General features: G+C 42.1%; 1 protein-coding gene across 4 annotated transcripts in view; it reads right to left on the reverse strand.

Annotated features, from left to right (window-relative positions):
- ZFYVE9 (zinc finger FYVE-type containing 9) overlaps nucleotides 1-17781 on the reverse strand; it is a 119398-nt gene that overhangs the window by 20686 nt on the left and 80931 nt on the right. For all 4 annotated transcript variants that reach the window (XM_084784537.1, XM_084784538.1, XM_084784535.1 and 1 more), the window contains 2 exons: nucleotides 16895-16977; nucleotides 14875-14979 (listed from right to left, as the gene is read on the reverse strand). In XM_084784537.1, coding sequence (XP_084640663.1) covers nucleotides 14875-14979; nucleotides 16895-16977 — 188 coding nt within the window. The remainder of the gene's footprint in view (nucleotides 1-14874; nucleotides 14980-16894; nucleotides 16978-17781) is intronic.

Genomic DNA, 17781 nt, shown 5'->3' on the forward strand with positions numbered 1-17781 from the left:
TTTTGTTGTTATGTTGTTTGAGCCGGGGTCTCACTATGTAGATGGCCTAGAACGCCTATGTAAACTAGGCTGGCCTTGAACTCATGATTATCCACGAGCCTCTGCCTTCAGAGTGCTGGGATTAAAGGTTATCAACCACCATGTCCAACTTTTTGTCTTTTCCTAGTTGCTCTGAATTCAATTAACACGAACTAGTTCAGTTAAGGGTAGAAGTTTCTCCTACGCAATGCGTTCTCTGAGGACAGGGACCCTGAAATTCTAACTCTAAAAGAATGCCCCAAGACAAGTGCATCTGCACTCTTCTTCAGTATCAAACTTGAGGATTTCTCTAGAAATCTATGAAATTCATTGGTAGTTAATTTTTAATAACGTATGTTTGAGTTCTTTAATGAATATTAACCTCCAACAAGCGGTCCCTAATTATACCTAGGTGCCATCCTCTCACTCATAAGACTGTTCTCCTTCCTGTGAGAAAGGCCTCATGTTATTGAGGCACTGTAGCACTGTACGCAGATGAAGCGCCCTGGCACTCCTAGCCCTGGCAAATTGGACACACTCACCCTCATTACCCCGGGTTCATAAATCCTTAATTCACAGGTAAAGTTGCCTTGATTCCTCACTTCATACGACCATCTCGTACTCATTATTCCAGGAAAAGAAGGGTTCCTGGGACATGCCAGGAACATGCCAGGGCTTCCAGCTGCTCGCAGTCGCTCAGAGTCACCCACTCAATTGGGGCAAGCTGACTCTGGGGAAGCACTCACGGAGCATGTATCTCGCTGGTGCGCGGTAGACGAATCAAAGAACTGTGACACTGTGGGGCTCCCGAATCCCCAATCCCCATTGAGACTGCTGTCTCATTCTCAAAGAGCTGGCCGTAACACTCATCCCCTGCCTTCCCCAGCGAGGCTGGGAACCAGGCTTTGTGCTCAAGCCAAAAGCCTACCCCGCTCTAACCACCTCTGAGAGAGAGAGATGGGACCCCTGATCTCCTGTCCGGAGGCAAGAAGTGCTGGAGTAGGGCCGCCCTGCAGGGACCCAGACCTGATGCCTTGCTACTGGAAGCAGAACCACAGTTCATTTAAATGGAACCACACAATACATGACCATTGGATCTAGCTATGCCCACTGAGCACAAGGGTTTTGTTGTTGTTGTTTGTTTGTTTGTTTAGATTTATCTTTTATATGTATGGGTATTTTGTCAGCATGTACATGTGTGCCTGGTGTCTGTGGGAATCCTTAAAATTGAAGTTATAGATAGTTGTGAACTGGGTCTTCTGCAAGAACTAGTGATTTTAATCACTGAGCCACCTCTCCATCTCTCTCTCCACAAGCACAAAGTTTTTGACGGTTCATTCATATTGTAACATAACAGTGCTAGGCTTTTTGTTTTTGTTTTGAGACAGGATTCTTCTGTGTAGACCTGATTTGTCTGGAGCTTCTTTGTACAGCATGCTAGCCTCAAACTCAGAGATCTGCCTGTCTTCTGAGTGCTAAGATTAAAAGTATATGCTACAACCACACAGCCCAGAACTTCATTTTTTTTTTTAAAGTGTGTATGTGCGTGTGTGTTTCCCTATCTTTGGGAAATATCTATACAGTCTGTGGTGGTATGAATGCCCCCCCCAGGCTCCCTGTCACCAGGGAGTTGCACCATTTGAAAGGATTAGAAGGATTTGGAGGTGTGGCTTTGTTGGAGTGTGCCACTGAGGATGAGCTTTGAGGTTTCAAAAGCCCATGCCAACCCCAGAGAATTTCAGCCTGCAGATCAGGGTGTAGCTCTCAGCCCCAGGGCCTGCCCAGATGCCACCATGCCCCCCACCATGATGAAAATGAAACAAGCCTCGGTAACTCTAAGCAAGCATCTTTTTAGGTTTTTTAAGACAGGGTTTCTCTAACAGCCCTGGCTGCCCTGAAACGTACTCTGTAGACTAGGCTAGCCTCTAAGTCACAAAGATCCACTTGCCTCTGCCTCCTGAGTGCTGGGATCAAAGGTGTGCACCACCACCACCTGGCATTAAATGTTTTCTTTTGTAAGAGTTGCCTTGGTCATGTTGTCTCTTCACAGCAACAAAACAGTGACCAAGACAAAGTTCTTTGCTCAGTTTGTAATTGCATTGTTTATTTTTTGCTATTGAGTTGTATGCTGGCTCTCTTTTTTGGCAGGGCAGGGGTTATAAGACATTGTCCCGAGTAGTTCAGGTTGGCTTTCAACTCACTACATAGCCATGTAGCTGAGAACTGTTTTGCTCTCCCAACCCTCTTGTCTCTGTCTCTCAGTGCTGGGATTATAGTGGGTAACTTTATGGTTTTTATGGCTTTTATTTAGTTTGATGGTCCATTTTCACTCGGGCTCTAAGTAAGCAAAATTCACTTGTTTTTAACATCCTTGCTTGAGATCTCTTTAGCAACACACACACTGGCTTTATTAGCTGTGCTGAAGTTCCTTGGCTGCCCGGCACCGTGAAAAGCTAACTACACCTCAGTGTGAGCGGCTTCTTCCCTTCCCACTTCCTTTCTATGCTGTGTCAGCAGGACGAGTCAGCATGAGAAGTGTAACATACACACGATGTGTAAACCTGAGTAAGGCCGGGAGCCAGATAATACACAGAACAGAATGGTGGTGACAAATAGAGTTTGCAAAAAATCCCGTGACTATTTTGCAAAAACTAGACCATTTGTTCTTGGAGTGTTCAAAGCTTTCATATTTCACCATCTATTCAGCAACAAGTGGCAGAATTAAAACTACACTTTCATGATGCACTTACCCTAAGAGGAAACTAGGCTTATAACTATTTTCTCATTTTGAGTTGACTTTTACACAGTTTGAGAGAGGCTGAGGCACCATCTCCTTCTTTTATGTGTGGAAACTCAGTTATTCTAGTGCCATTTGTTGGAACATTTCTCTTCCTGCTGAGTGCCTACAACACCCGCGTTTAAACCAATTGGCCACAAATGTAAGAATCTGCTTTTCAGTCTACATCCTATTTTATGCCAATATTGTACTGTGCTAACTAAATCTTGCAATATATTTTAAAGCTTTTTCAAACTTTATTCTCCTTTTCTTTTCTCCTCCTCCTCCTTCTTGTTTTATTTTTGTTTTTGTTTTTCAAGACAGGGTTTCTCTGTGTTATCTTGGCTGTCCTGGACTTGCTTTACAGACCAGGCTGGTCTCAAACTCGTAATGATCCGCCTGCCTCTGCCTCCCGAGTTTTGGGATTAAAGGTGTGCGCCACCACGCCCAATTATTCTCCTTTTCTAAAACCATTTCTAAATTGCTATTTAAGACCATCAACTACTGGCTTTTTTTATTTTTCAAAGTAAGGATGTAAATTTTTGAGGTTTCTATGTAATATGTAGAGTTCTCTGAGCAGTGACCTTAACATGAGGTTTCTGGCTCCAGGTACATGGACATCGTGGTGCACAGCTAGGGATCCTTCAGTCTCTTTCTACAATCTTCTATCGGTCTCAGGGTATGTATCTTTACCTCCCTGGTTAAACTTATTGTATGTATCAATACAACTTTAAGTTATCATTATCCCACAGCTTTGTTTGTAACTTTTGAAAAGTAGGTATTTGCTGGTTTCAAAATGGCATGCAGCCAGATGATCTTAAACCTCTGGTCTTCCTGCTTCTGCCCACTGGGACTGCAGATGGATGCCACCACGTGCTGCTGGGGACTGAATTCTGATCTTTCCACATGTTAGGCAAGTCTCAAAGGGCAATTTTTTTTTCTAATTTAAAAATTTACTTTTAATAGCCACATGTGGTGGCGCATGCCTTATATAATCCCAGCACTCAGGGAAGCAGAGGCAGGTGGATTGGTGTGAGTTCAAGGCCAGTCTGTCTACAAAGTGAATCCAGAACAGCCAAGGCTACACAGCAAAACCCTATCTTGGGGGGGGGAGAAATACTTTTAATTATATGTAGGTATATGTGTGGGCATTTCAATGTGGGGGAAGGTGCCTTTAGAGGCCAATTTATAGATGACTATGAACTAAACTCAGGTAGGTCCTGGGCAAAAGCAGCAAGTTTTCTTAACTGCTAGGCCATCTCTCCAGCCCTTTCAAGGGGCTTATTTTTTGTTATCTTTCTATCTATCTAATGTGTATGTGTATTGTCTGTATGTCTGTCTGAGCACCTTCTGAACGCCTGGTGTATAAAGAACTCAGAAGAGGACCTCAGATCCCATGGAACTGGAGTTACAATGTTTATGAGCCACCATGTAGATGCTTGGATCTTCTGCAAGAGCAACAAGTGCTCTTCACTGCTAAGTCCACGGGGAGTGGAGGAAGCTCTCTGTAGTGAAGTCCTGAGTGAATGTGTGCTTTTGATACAGGCAGTGCCATGTCAAATACTCTAAAGCCTCAGACTAACAGAAAAATGGCAGTTTTCCCTGGGCAAGGCTCAGAGAAATGGCAGACTACCCTTCTGGCGCAAGTGTGGATGCTGACGGTGTGTAGAGAAAACGTCCACAAGACTGTTCCTACCGAGATTAGCTAACCTTGTTCCAGCTGCATGCCATAAAGCCTGCCTCTCTATTTATCTGTATGCAATAACCCCACCTCCCAGTTTAACTGCACTTAATAAACAGCCTCAGCTTCCAGGGTGCTGAAGATTCTCATCCAAGAGCCCAGACCGCCTGACCCCAGCTTTTCTGTGTATCTCTTTTCTTCATTTCCTGCCCACGCCAGTCAGGTCCATCCCTGGGGCCTGTGCAAGGATGCAGTATGAACCATCTCCTCTGGCCCCTATTTATTTAAAAACAAAAGCCAGGTGTGGTGGCATAGGCCTTTAATCTCATCACTTGGGAGGCAGAGACAAGTGGATCTCTGTGAGTTTGAGGCCAGCTTGGTCCACAAAGCGAGTCTAGGACTACACACAGAAACCTGGTCTCCAAAAACCAAAAACAAACAAACAAACAAACAGAACGATTTAATCAAGTTTAGTGTGTGTGTGTGTGTGTGTGTGTGTGTGTTGGGGGTTGGTCTGGTGCTATGTATTCTGATGCTAATTACTGGACCCCAAGATCTGGTTGTTGCCCAGATGAGCTAGTTCTCACACACACCTGTCATTGTGTAAACTTTGTTCCACCTATTTAAAGTTGATTGGTTAATAAAGAATGCCGAAGCAAGGAGAGACAGGCAGAGTTTCACAGGCCTGGGATGGGGAGCGGGGAGGACCACAAGGCAGAGAGAGAGACAGAGACAGAGACAGAGAATATGAGAATGAGAGGAGACGGGTAAGGAGGAGGAAGAAAGAAAGAAGAGGTTGCGGTGGGTGAGCATGCAGAGGAGCTCATGGCCAGATAGGCTTGGAGGAAGGAAAGCAGCCCAGATGAAGAGCATTAGCAAGTATTTTGGAATTATGGATGGGAAGTAGCTCAGGAAAGGAATGATTAGAGCAGATGGCCTGAGCTGGGGGCTAGGAAATGGTAATGAGTTTAGAGGGTTAAGATCTGCCCAGTCCAGGTAAACTGAGGCTATTCTAAAATACCTAAATACAGGTGTCTGTGTCTTTCTTCATTATGATAGTGGGTTAGATAATACTGCTGTAATAATTACAGGCTAATTTTATAATAAACATTATTAGCTATATTTTCTTTTTTCAACAACATGTGTGTGTGGGGGGGGTGGTAAGAGGACAATTTGTGGAGTTGATTCTTTCTTTTACCATGTAGGTATCGAGTGCAGATGGTCAGTCATGGCAGCAAGGGACTTTGCTGTCTAAGAAGTTCTTCTTACTAAATGCAAACAACTTGAATCAGTAGGCCTATGCTCAGACAGAGTCAACTGAGAGACTAATTTGTCGTTTGCAATTTACATTTGTATCCTGTGAAAGGGAGATGATTACATATAGTAATTTAAGAAAGTCACATTCATCATTCCCTCCAAAGCATTACGCTAAAGTGCTTTCTAATTGTGTCTACACTAAGAAGACTAAGGAACATGTCCAATTCAAACATTCTGAATAAGTTACCTAGGATTGAAGGACTTATCTGGATGCTAGTTTCAAGTCTAACATGGTAATCTTATATTCCTTTAAGAGCTGAATTAACATATTTTATTTCCCTTAAAAATATGTTCATTTGCAAAAGGAAAATTTCCCAGATAGATTTTTACTAACCATGAAATACACTTAGGCTTACCATTTGATGATACAAATGCGTGACTGTTTTACTTGTGTTGTTTCTAAATTCCATCAATTTAAATTCTCCTACTGATCCCTTTCTCCATAGTAATGCATATACTTTTTCCACAGTAATCTCCTGATTATGTTTTTTCTAGGCATGCCTGGATTTCGCATTATTTTAATCAATTTGATTAGTTCCATATAATAGCCAAGCCCAGCTCTAACATTACACTTTATCTAGTCTTCCACTTAGAATCATGATTGCTATGTTCTAGCCCCAAACTAACTCTTCTGTCTCGCCTCCCTTCCTAACTGCACCCAAATGTGCTTCTTACATGCATGCAAGAGTACTGCTTCCTCACTTACACTTCCTTCCTTCCTTCCTTCCTTCCTTTTTGAGAGAAGGTGTCATCATGGAGTCCAGGTTGAGTCTGAACTCATGATCCTTCGTCCTCAATCCCCCAAGCACTGAAGTATAAGCACGCGCTGCTATGCCTGGGCTGAGGGCTACTCTAACCCACACCTACTTAGTGATTTCCCTGGAACTAATGGAGCATTTGTGCTAAACTGGTCACATCCTCTTACCCAGTTTAAGAGTAGCAATATAAATATCTCATGAGGCGAGCAGACACTTCTGATACATATTTAACTCAAAGCAATGCATTCAAATGTGAATCCAGGACAGGAAAGGCTACACAGAGAAACCCTGTCTTGAAAAACCAAAAATAAAAAATAAAAAGAGGAAAAAAAAAAAAAGACTCTCAGATAAGTAGTGGGGGGAAAAGGATAGCAAACTATTTGTACACGGCTAACATAAACGAATAATCGTGGTTAAAGTGGTCCAATGAGAGCTGGAGAGATGACACAAAGATAAAATGATTGCTATATGAGGACCTGAGTTTGGCTCCTCAGAGCCCATGTAAAAGCTGGGTATGATGGTGTAACCATAGTGCTGGAAAGGTGGGACAGGGGATCCCAGGAGTTTCCTGGCTGGCTCATCGAGCCAAAATAGTGAGCTCCAGGTTCACTGATACACCCTGTCTCAACATGCTAGGTGGAGAGTGCAGAGGAAGACATCTCGTATTGACCTCTGACCTCTGACTGTCATCACACCTCTACATACTTGTGTGCACAGTCCTAGCTCTCTAACAGACACACACAGTGGTGTCTATGGAGAGGGGAAAGAGAGCCTGAGTCTTTTTTGTGTGTGTGTGTTTGTTTTTTTTTTTAATGGCTGCCCAGTGAAAACTTGCCTTTTCAAGTGAACTTTACCTTGAATATTCTTCAATTCTTTCCTTATTAACCAGATCATTATTCTCTGTAATAACAGCTCCTACTCTTGTCTATGCCTTGCTTGATAAACTGGTACCCAAATTCCAGGATCCTCAAATTCTCATCTAGCACCTGGACAATCTGTATCCTACAGCCCTTCTCAGCGGCTGCCTTTGATTATCAAGTGTGTGTGTGTGTGTCTGTGTGTTGTTGTTGTTGTTGTTTTTCAAGACAGTGCTTTTTTTTTCCTGTGTAGCCCTAGCTGTCCTGAAACTCACTCTGTAGCCCACCTGTTTCTGTGTGCTGGGATTAAAGGTGTGCTCTACCATGCCCAGCTTGACTGTCAATCTTGATCCCTGTCAAGATGTCATTTTCTCTCAGAGCCTCTACCAAAGCCAGAATATGATCCAGTTCTGTTCATGAAATTTGATTCTGGAAAGACTTTTCATGCTCTTGTTTACTTTCAGTGTATCTGAAAAGCAATGGCTGCAAGGTCACTGCTACAGGTAGAAGTCAGGCTGAATTTTATGTGACTGTTGGTCACCACAGCCTTTGCAAATTTCTTCAGGGTCACAGCTGGAATATTTTTCATGCTGAGCTTGATGTCCTGTAGACCAGAGCCACTGGCTTTCATGTGCTGCAGACTCTCCTTCCGCATCTGTGGTACAGGATGGCTTCACTCTTTTACCTTTGACCACATTCTGTACAGGCCTCTTGTTGCCTTTGATATTGGCTGTTTCTCCGTCAAATGTTGATCCTTGAACTGTGTACTCCAAGGACAGTCACAAGATTATTGACTTCAGTGTCAGAGATGTTGCTCAAAGTTTTTCCAGATTTGGGTCCAGGATCATCACTTTATCTTCAGTAGTTTTCATATGTCTTTTCTTTGGAAATAAAAATTCTTCCTTTGTTTTCCTGGTGAAGTCTTTCTACCACCACCACCCCACCCCACCACCACCACCCCACCCCCCCGGCCCAGTATTTCTGTTCAAAAAACTCCTTCTCCAGAACATAAAGATTCTCATGGTAAAATGGGTTGGTGGCTGCTTCCTGGTCTGGTCTTTCTGTTGGAATCCAGCTGGTAGTATACTACACTCTAGGGGTCTAAGTCATCCAGAAGACTTGTAAATGTTCTAGAGGTGCAGTTCCTCTTCTAAGAGTTTGCCCAAAAGTTCATCTTCATCAATATTCTTGTATTTTACTTTTTTTTTGAAGATCTGCAAGTTTTTTATGTATAAAGAACTAGCATGATCTCTTTCATTGGCAAGACAGTCTTGAACAGCCCAGTCAAGGAAGGTCCTTTAGTCCAATCTAACGAGCCTCTGTCCTCCACACGCTGATACGCACACTGTGGTGAGCTGAGCAGGCACGGGGAGAGCAAGAACCCTGCTGGAATTTTCATGGCGACTCCACTAGAGCTGCTACTTGTCTTCAGAAGTCCACAAGGGAAAAAGAGAGAGCTCTCTCCAGGCCCTTTTGAAAAGGGGGTGCTAATGTGGTCAAGTGTGTGGTGTACGCACATGCTGTTTGTGAGCATGGCGGCCAAGGGGGGGTACACTGGGTGTTCCGCTCTATTTTTCTTCCCTTGAGGTAAATCTCCCATGGGACCTGGAACTAGACTGGTGGCCAGCAGGCCCTGGAGATCGTCCTGTTTGTTTCCTCACAGCACTGGGTTGTGTATGACCACACCTGTCTTTTTGCATGGGTTTGGAGGATCTGAACTCAGGATCTCATCTGTATGCAGTAAATGCTTTTACCTGATGAGCCACTCCCTAGCCCCCATGGCTTCTGATTTATACCTCTCTCATGGAAAATATACCACGAAGTGGGCCAGTTTCCTGAAACTTCACGCTACCACCAAGCATCCTGAGGGTATGGGTGAGACAGGCAGGGGCAGCCTCAGGACTACTGATGTCCTATCATTTCACATCTAAGTCTTTGCAGATACATTATTTTGCTTCTCCTTATTCTGCCAAAAAGAGCACCAGAAAAAATGTGGCCCCAAACCATGTCTTTGTACACATTTTAATTGTTTTCTAATTTAATAATTACTTTTCATCGACAGGCATAGTGGCCTATAATCCCAGCACTCAGAGAACCAGAGGCCAGGCTGATCTCTGAGTTCGAGGCCAGCCTGATCTACAAAGCAAGTCCAGGACAGCCAGGGCTACACAGAGAAACCCTGTCTCAAAAAATAAATAAATAAATAAAGAAAGAAAGAAAGAAAGAAAGAAAGAAAGAAAGAACAAAACAAAAGAAAGGTGTGCAGCGCCACCACCCAGCTGGTCTTAAACTTCTGATCCTCCCGCCACCCCTCCTAAAGGCTGGGGTTATAGGTATGCACCACCTCAGTTTTATATAGTGGCAGGAGACAAATCTAGGGCCTTTCTCTGTTTCCTGTCTCCCAAGATGTGAACAAGCTTCTTTGTGGCCACTGCACAGGCTCCCATCTCTGTGGACCACGTCACTTCAGCCTCATTGCCGTCCCTCTATCATGAACTGTAGTCTCTTAAGCTGTGATCTAAAATGAACCTCTCCCGTAAGCTGTCAGTGTTTGGTCACAGTGACCAAAAAAAAAAGCTAGCTACCACAGTTATTTTCTGTGGTGCTAACTCGGTGGTCATGAACTGTTTTTGTTTGTGGTTATCTTGAAACGTCTTTCTCTGCTGATTTTAAAAGATAACTCTGACCTGGTTGCACGGTTCATACCTGCCATCTTGCACTTGTGAGGCTAATACAGGGCTGCTGTTAAGGTTGAGGCCAGCCTGGGATATTTATATCTGTATCCAACAAAGCAACCTCCTCACATAGGTTGGATACAGCACTCTAGGCATGCAATTATTTCCTTTCACAGACTGAATACATGATGATGATGGTGATGATGATGATGATGATGATGATGATGGGGGCTTTGGGGGCTTCTGCCAGTGGTCTGATATGTTTGTTATTGTGAGTGGCATTTTTGTCTTACAGATTTTACTGTTGTTTCTTTGTTTTGACATCTTGACCACGTTAGGGAGAAGTCCTTCTTTGGTTATGTTTGTTTGGGGTTCTAAATGCCTCTTGTGTTTGAATATCCATTTCTTTCCCTGGACTTGGGAATTATTTTTGCTCTGATTTCATTAAACAGATCTTTTTTTTTTTCCTTTAGTTTTTATCTTAGTTTGTTCTTCTACTCCATAGATTCTTAAATTTGGTCTTTTGATCATGTCCCAGAGTTCCTGGATATTGTGATCATGCTTTTTTTTTAATGCTTTTAATTTTTTAAATTGATGCCTGAATTTATTCAACCTTGCCTTCCATCTCAATATTCCGTCTTCTGCTCTACCTATTCTATTGGTAATGCTTTCTTTCTATTTTAAAGATTTATTTCTTATCTTATGTGTATGAGTGTTTTTCTACATGTATGTCTGTGCACCACAAATATGTCACAAGTGTGTCTCATGCCTAAGGAGGTCAGAAGAGGGCATTGGAGTTCCTTTAAATGTAGTTACAGATATTCATAAATTATGTGGGTGCTGGGAACCATACCTGGACCCTCTGCAAGAATGGTACCCTGCCTTTACCCTCTAAGCCATCTCTCCAGCTCTTTTTATATTTATTTTTGTGTATACATGTGTGTGTCAGATGTGTGCATGTTTCCACAGATGTCATAGGAGGGCACTGGATGCGAACTCAGGTCCTGAGGGAGAGCAGCAAATTTTCTTTTGCAAAATGATTTCTTTCTGTTGTTTTTATTTATGGGCTTTTGTTTGTTTGTTTAGTGGGTTGGTTGGTTTGGTTTTGGTTATTTAAGACAGGATTTCTCTGTGTAGCCCTGGCTGTCCTGGAACTTATCCTATAGACTAGGCTGACCTTGAACTCAGAGACATACCTACCTTTGCCTCCTGTGCTGTGATTAAAGGCATGTGCCACCACTGTCTGGCCTATTTATGTGACTTATTGAACATTTTGAGAGCTGGGATTACAGGCTCCAAGCCACCATGCTATCCTTTTTCCCTTTTTCCTTTCGGTGTTTTTGAGACAAAGTTTCTCTGTGTAGCCTTGGATGTTCTGGACTCACTTTGTAGATCAGGCTGACCTCAAATACAGAGGCCTGCCTGCCTCAGCCTCTGGGAGTGCTAAGATTAAAAGTGTGTGCCACCACGCCTGGCTGACACCATGCTCCTCTATCTCTCTTCTATTTCAGTTATTTTGAATATGAAAGTATCATTCATTATCCATAAGATGTCATTTATTTATCTAATAATAATTTACAAAAAAATTTATACATGCAAAGTATTGCTTTTGTTAGGCACTCAGATAGTAAAAATATGGGATACATGTTTCAAATAGTAAAAACATGGGATAGTTCCATGTTCTGTTTTTGTTATACATTCTCATTTGTAGCCCTGGCTAGCCTGGAACTCTCTATGATAAGCCATTTTTGCCTCAAACTCACAGATTCACCTGCCTCTGACTCATGAGTGCTATGATTCAATATGTACGCCACCACACCTAGCCAAGTCCTTTTTTTTTTTTTTTAACTTTAAATGTAGGTTCCAGGTACTGAACTCAAGTTGCGAGGCTTGTGTGGCTGGTGCTTTTATCCACTGAGCCATCTCTCTGGTCCCTGGTGTAACGTTTTTATTTAACATATTTTTTGGATACCTACTATGCACTACTATGCAACAGTTTACTTTTGATACCAGTAGTACATAATACAGACATGTCTCTCACAGGACTAAAGTCTCATAGGAAAAAAACATTAAGCATGAAATAACAAATATAGGATTATCAGTAATATGCAAAAATTTCTAAAAATGTGCTGGTCATTCATGATAGTGCATGCCTTTAATCTCAGTACTTGTAGAGGCAGGAGGATCTTTGTGAGTCTCGGGCCAGACTGGTCCTTACAGCAAGTTTCAAGCCAGCGGGAGTTACATAGTGAGACCCTGTTTCAAAGGGGGGAAAAAGAATTCTGGAAATGTACACAACAGAGAAAGAAAGCTATTCCAAATGTGAGTTTGTTGGGAGCACAAAGCTCTCCATGCTCACAGATAGCTCTAGGGAAACAGGAATGTTGAAAAAACTGCTGTTTTTCAAGAGAAAAGATGTATAATCTGTTTTTTCACCTATAAGGCTGAGAATGGAGGTGATAACAGCCTAGTGATTGATGCCATCTGGAGAGCCAGGCCATACTAAGTTCCCACAAGTAGGACTGGAGGTGACTAGAAGTCTAGGTGACTTTTGCATTATCTGTATCGTTACCTGTATCTCTAGAACCCATCTTCTTGGAAGACGTGGCGCGTACTTTGAGTTGAGTTTTGATATAATTATGCCTCTTTGTACACAGGGGATTGTATTACTCTAGAAAACTTTTTTCCAAGCTGTGCTCTGCTTAAATATGCTTACAATAAACTGGTGAAACTCTCCAAGTCTGAACCAGCACCAGCTAGGTTGTGCTGAGCTGCACTTCCTTCCTGCCTCTTGTAGATCATTCCTTTGTCAGCCATAGTTTTTCTGCAGGGACCCCACCCAATAGGAATTAAAATCAACTAGAAAAAATATTCTTAAAGTTACACTTGAAATGTAAGTAGGGTTAGGCAAGTCAAGAGTAAAGTAGGTATACGCCAATCAGGAAGCAGCTTACTAAAAAGCTGGGATGGAAAAGAAGATCAAAGACCAAATGGATGAGAGTAAGAAAGACTATGTATAGGGCAGAGAGACAGCTCAGGCGCAAATAAACTGCTTGCTGTGCAAGCATGAAGACCTGAATTTAGATTCCCCACACCCAGTAAAAAGCGATGGGCTTGGCAGGGTATGCCCATCTAGATATCTCCCACCACCAAATGGAACCTCCAGTTCTGGGAATGGGTTATAACTAATCAAGTTGTTGTCCAAAGGATAACCCAGGGACACCCCCAAACAACTCAGGCCATTGCCAAAGCTACTGGCTGCTGGTAGCTTTAACGTGATGTTTCACTCTCCCTGTGTCAGTCATTGGCTTCTTAGGCCAAATGGATACAATTTACTGTAACACTCATAGATGAATGCACTGCTCAGCCATCATCAGAGTAGCTTCCTCCTGCAGTACTAGATGGGAACAAAAACAGAGACCCACAAGGAAAAAAGTGTAGAGAGTGAGAGATCTTGGACTATTCAGTCCTAAACAGGATGTCTCCCCTCCAGGCTCAGGGAACCCTATGGAAAAGAAAACAATATAGAGCCAGTAGGGACAGAGAACACCAAGGTAACAAGGCAGCATTGATGAACATAGGAACTCACAGAGACTGTGGCAGCATGTACAATCCTTGCATAGGTCTAAGCCAGCTGGAGTCCTAGCCCTAAGAGAGGAAGTAGACACAAGCCTCATGCCTAAGCCAGAAGCTGTCTCTAACTGATAACTGCTAAGAAATGAAAAATTAGTTTTTTCCAATGAAGTCTCACTGGGGACATAAATCACCATTAAGGACAGACTTATGCCCAGCAGTAGACGGCCAGCATAAAACAAAGTCATGGGATTTTTTGAGGTTCCTTATCTCATAATGCTTTGACTGGAAATTACTTTTGTTATTATTTTTCTTTCTTTCTTTTTTTCCTTACAGTATTTTACATATATGTCATGATTTCTAGCTTTTTGTTCTTATGGGATTTCTATGTATGTGAATATGTGCGCCTTTGCACTTATATGTATTTCTTGTGCTTTTTCTTTGGCGTTTTTCCTGGCAGTTAGTTTGCTTCATCCTATCCCAGTTTGTTTGGTTTTATTTTTACCTTATGTTACTTTATCTTACTTTTTTTTTTAAGAGTCCTGTTTGCATTCTGATGAGAGAGAGTAAGAGAGAAAGGGTGTGGACTTGAGTGAGTGGGGAGTCAGGGAGGATCTGGAAGGAGTTGAAGGAGGGGAAATCATGATCAGAACATATTGTATGAAAAAGAAGTCTATTTTCCATAAAAAAAAAAAAGAACAACAGTATTTACTGTACTCGAGAAAAGGAAAAAAAATAAATCTCACTAGAAATTTTACAGATATGCTATACCTAACTTTATACTTTTTTTTTTTTTTAATGTAAGTCTATGGGCCGGGCATAGTGGCTCACACCTTTAATCTCAGTACTTGGGAGGCAGAGGCAGGTGGATCTCTGTGAATCTGAGGCCACCCTGGTCTACAAAGCAAGTCTAGGACAGCCGGGGCTACACAGAGAAACCTTGTCTGGAAAAACCAAAAAAAAAAAAAAAAAAAAAAAAAAAAAAGCAAGTCTATCACAATACTGAAAGATCAAAGGACACACCAATTACTATAAAAATCTGGATAAATTATCACTCTACCTTTTTAAAAGGAAATTTTACATAAATAGACTATGTCAAATATTAATATAAACTGAGTTTATTACAATTGAAGATAAACTTTACATGGATTTATGCTCTTTTTACTTTTACTCACATGTCCAATTATGAAAAAAATGTCTCTTCCTGGTAAAATCTTACCTCATTATATCTGTTGCTGGGAATTTTGATGCTTGTTTTCCGAACTTCCATATCAACCACCAAACCTTGAACAACTGGCAAAGTATACTGGTAGTTTCGGAAGTCCTAGGGAAAGCAGAATAAAGTAGGACAGAACATAATAAAATGATAGATTTAATTTATAGTAATAAAAGTAGCACAAATAGAAATGTCAATATCGAATGATCTTGCTTATCTAAACAATGAAAGGATGTGTAATGGAAGCCCTTACTGATGGCTCTCTATGCTGCTGCTACTACCACTACCACCTCCTCCTCCTCCTCCTCCTCCTCCTCCTCCTCCTCCTCCTCCTCCTCTTCCTCCTCCTCCTGCTTTGGTTTTTTGAGACAGGGTTTCTCTGTGTAACTTTGGTTGTCCAGACGAACTTTGTCAGGAGCTCACAGAGATCCACCTGCCTTAGCTTCCCCGAGTGCTGGGACCACAGGCGTGTACCCCCATGCCTGGCTCATGTAACATATTCTATATCTATTTTTTAGTTGTCTGTCTAATTTTAATTGGCAAGAAGGTACAGAGTCTAACTTGTTTTGTTCTTGTGCCTACAACACTGTAGGTACTCAGTGGGTACAGCGTGGGTGTGGCTCTCCAGGGTGGCTGAAGCAAAACAAGCAGGAGTCTAAAAGGACAGTATACACAGCTGGATGGCATCGGTTCCCTCAGGTCACCACTAGAGAGTTTGATGGTTTTCTCCTTTTAGACAGGGTTTTGTTAAATAGCCCAGACTGGCTTGGGACTTACTATGCAAGGCAGGCTAGCCTTGACTTCAAAAATCTTTGGCCATAGCCTTTTCACTGCTGTGATTACACCACATTTGATACCACAGAGATGGATGACTGTTTGTTTTTTTTAAGATAGGGTTTCTCTGTGTAGCCTTGGCTGTCCTGGACTCACTTTGTAGACCAGGCTGGCCTCAAATCCACAGTGATCCGCCTGCCTCTGCCTCCCAAGTGCTGGGATTAAAGGCGTGCGCTACCATGTCTGGCAACTAGTCAGAGTTAAACAGTTTTGGTAGGTGGTATAGGATGCTTCATAAACACTCTAAATATTCAAGACTCTTAGTCTGTGAAACATGTAGCAGAAAAATTTAAAAATCATTCTCTCTCTCTCTCTCTTTCTGTCTCTCTCGCGCGCACATACAGTGCTCTGCCTGCATATAGGCCTACATGCCAGAAGACGGCATTAGGTCATATTACAGATGGTTGTGAGCCATTAGTTGGTTGCTGGGAATTGAACTCAGAACCTGTGGAAAAACAGTCAGTGCTCTTAACCTCTGAGCCATCTCTCCAGCCCATGTAGCAGAAACTTTAACTGACCAAAATTTTGTCCAAAACATTCAGCCTGAACATACATACAGCCAAGATGAGAGAGATCAACAGATGAAAAAAAAGTGTGTAGTCCATACACAAATCCATGAGCAGAAGCCTTTCATGTACTTGAGCAAAACCTTAAACCAATTTTTGCCTCAGCAGTGAACTATACATAAATGTCATTGTTACAATTAAAACAAGACAAGATGCTAGGTCTTTCTTTATACAGTGTTCTGGTCCTTACAAGAATCCCACAAGGTCACTGCCTAGAAAGTATAATCAGGGCTGGAATCCTGCACTATTTCACATGAGAGTTCCATCTGTTTTTGTTGTTGTTGTTGTTTTTAAAAGATTTATTTATTTACTATGTATACAGTGTTCTGCCTGTGTGACAGAAGAGGGCATTAAATCACATTATAGATGGCTGTGAGCCACCATGTGGTTGCTGGGAATCGAACTCAGGACCTTTGGAAGAACAGCCAGTGCTCTTAACCTCTGAGCCATCTCTCCAGCCCCAAGCTCCATGTTTTTAAAAAGCATATATGTTCTGCTCTCCTTCAGCATAAACCTTCACCTGCCTCAAGCAGCAGGGGCACAGCTGTTAACGCAATGATGAAATCTCTCTCTTCTTTCTCCTGAACAAGCACAAGAAAGATAAAAGAAAATTCCCAACTTACTGCCAGAAGATTCATGATGGTGTGCCCCGTCTCTCCAAACAATGGCTTCCGAAATCTGACACTGAACAGTGGACAGGGGTAAACTATAGAAATGAGAAATTATCAGATTAAATTGGCAGCTTAAGTTTCTAGGAAAAGAGACATCGTTGTTAAAATAATTTTAAATATAATTGTAATGGCTCATTATGGCATTTAAAATGTTGGGCTCAAAAAGTATTTAGTATGGTAACACACAACTCCTGGACCAGAGTTATCTTCTGATGACCAGAAAAGTCTTTTCATGCAGTTTCAAAGCGACTCACCAGGTCCTAAGAAGCAGCTAGATTGGTGTGATCCAGAAAGCCAAATTCTCCCTAATCCCCCTGTACTCAGAAAGCCGATGAGCTCACTCTTCTATACCTTCTAACCAAGACCCTCCATAGGAAGGCCAAATACCAGGGGACACTCATAGCTGGCTCGCTGACCAAGTTTTCCTGTTTGAAATGACAGTGCAAGTCTTTAGAGTTCCATCCAGGGGCATCTTCACCTAAGAAGTGTTGTTTTAACAAACTCCTTCATTCTTGATCAAGATAAAGATCACCTTGGAGCTCCCTAAGAATTTAATGATAAGTATAGGTTTGCAACACAACATACCACTTCAATCATAATTTCTGGTTTTTCCTTAAATAGATTCCTAAGATTCTATAATCATATGTTAGCCATTTCTGAATTTCCAGAAATTCAAACATTTGATGGGCTTCGATTAAATGTTTTTGGTTTTGTTTTTTTGTTTTTTGTTTTCAAGACAGGGTTTCTCTGTGTAGCCTTGGCTGTTCTGGAACTCACTCTAAAGACAAGGCTGGCCTTGAACTCACAGTGATCCACCTGCCTCTGTGCTGAGTGCTGGG

Source organism: Acomys minous (assembly GCF_964271855.1).
Source record: "Acomys minous genome assembly, chromosome: 6".
NCBI classification, from domain to species: domain Eukaryota; kingdom Metazoa; phylum Chordata; class Mammalia; order Rodentia; family Muridae; genus Acomys; species Acomys minous.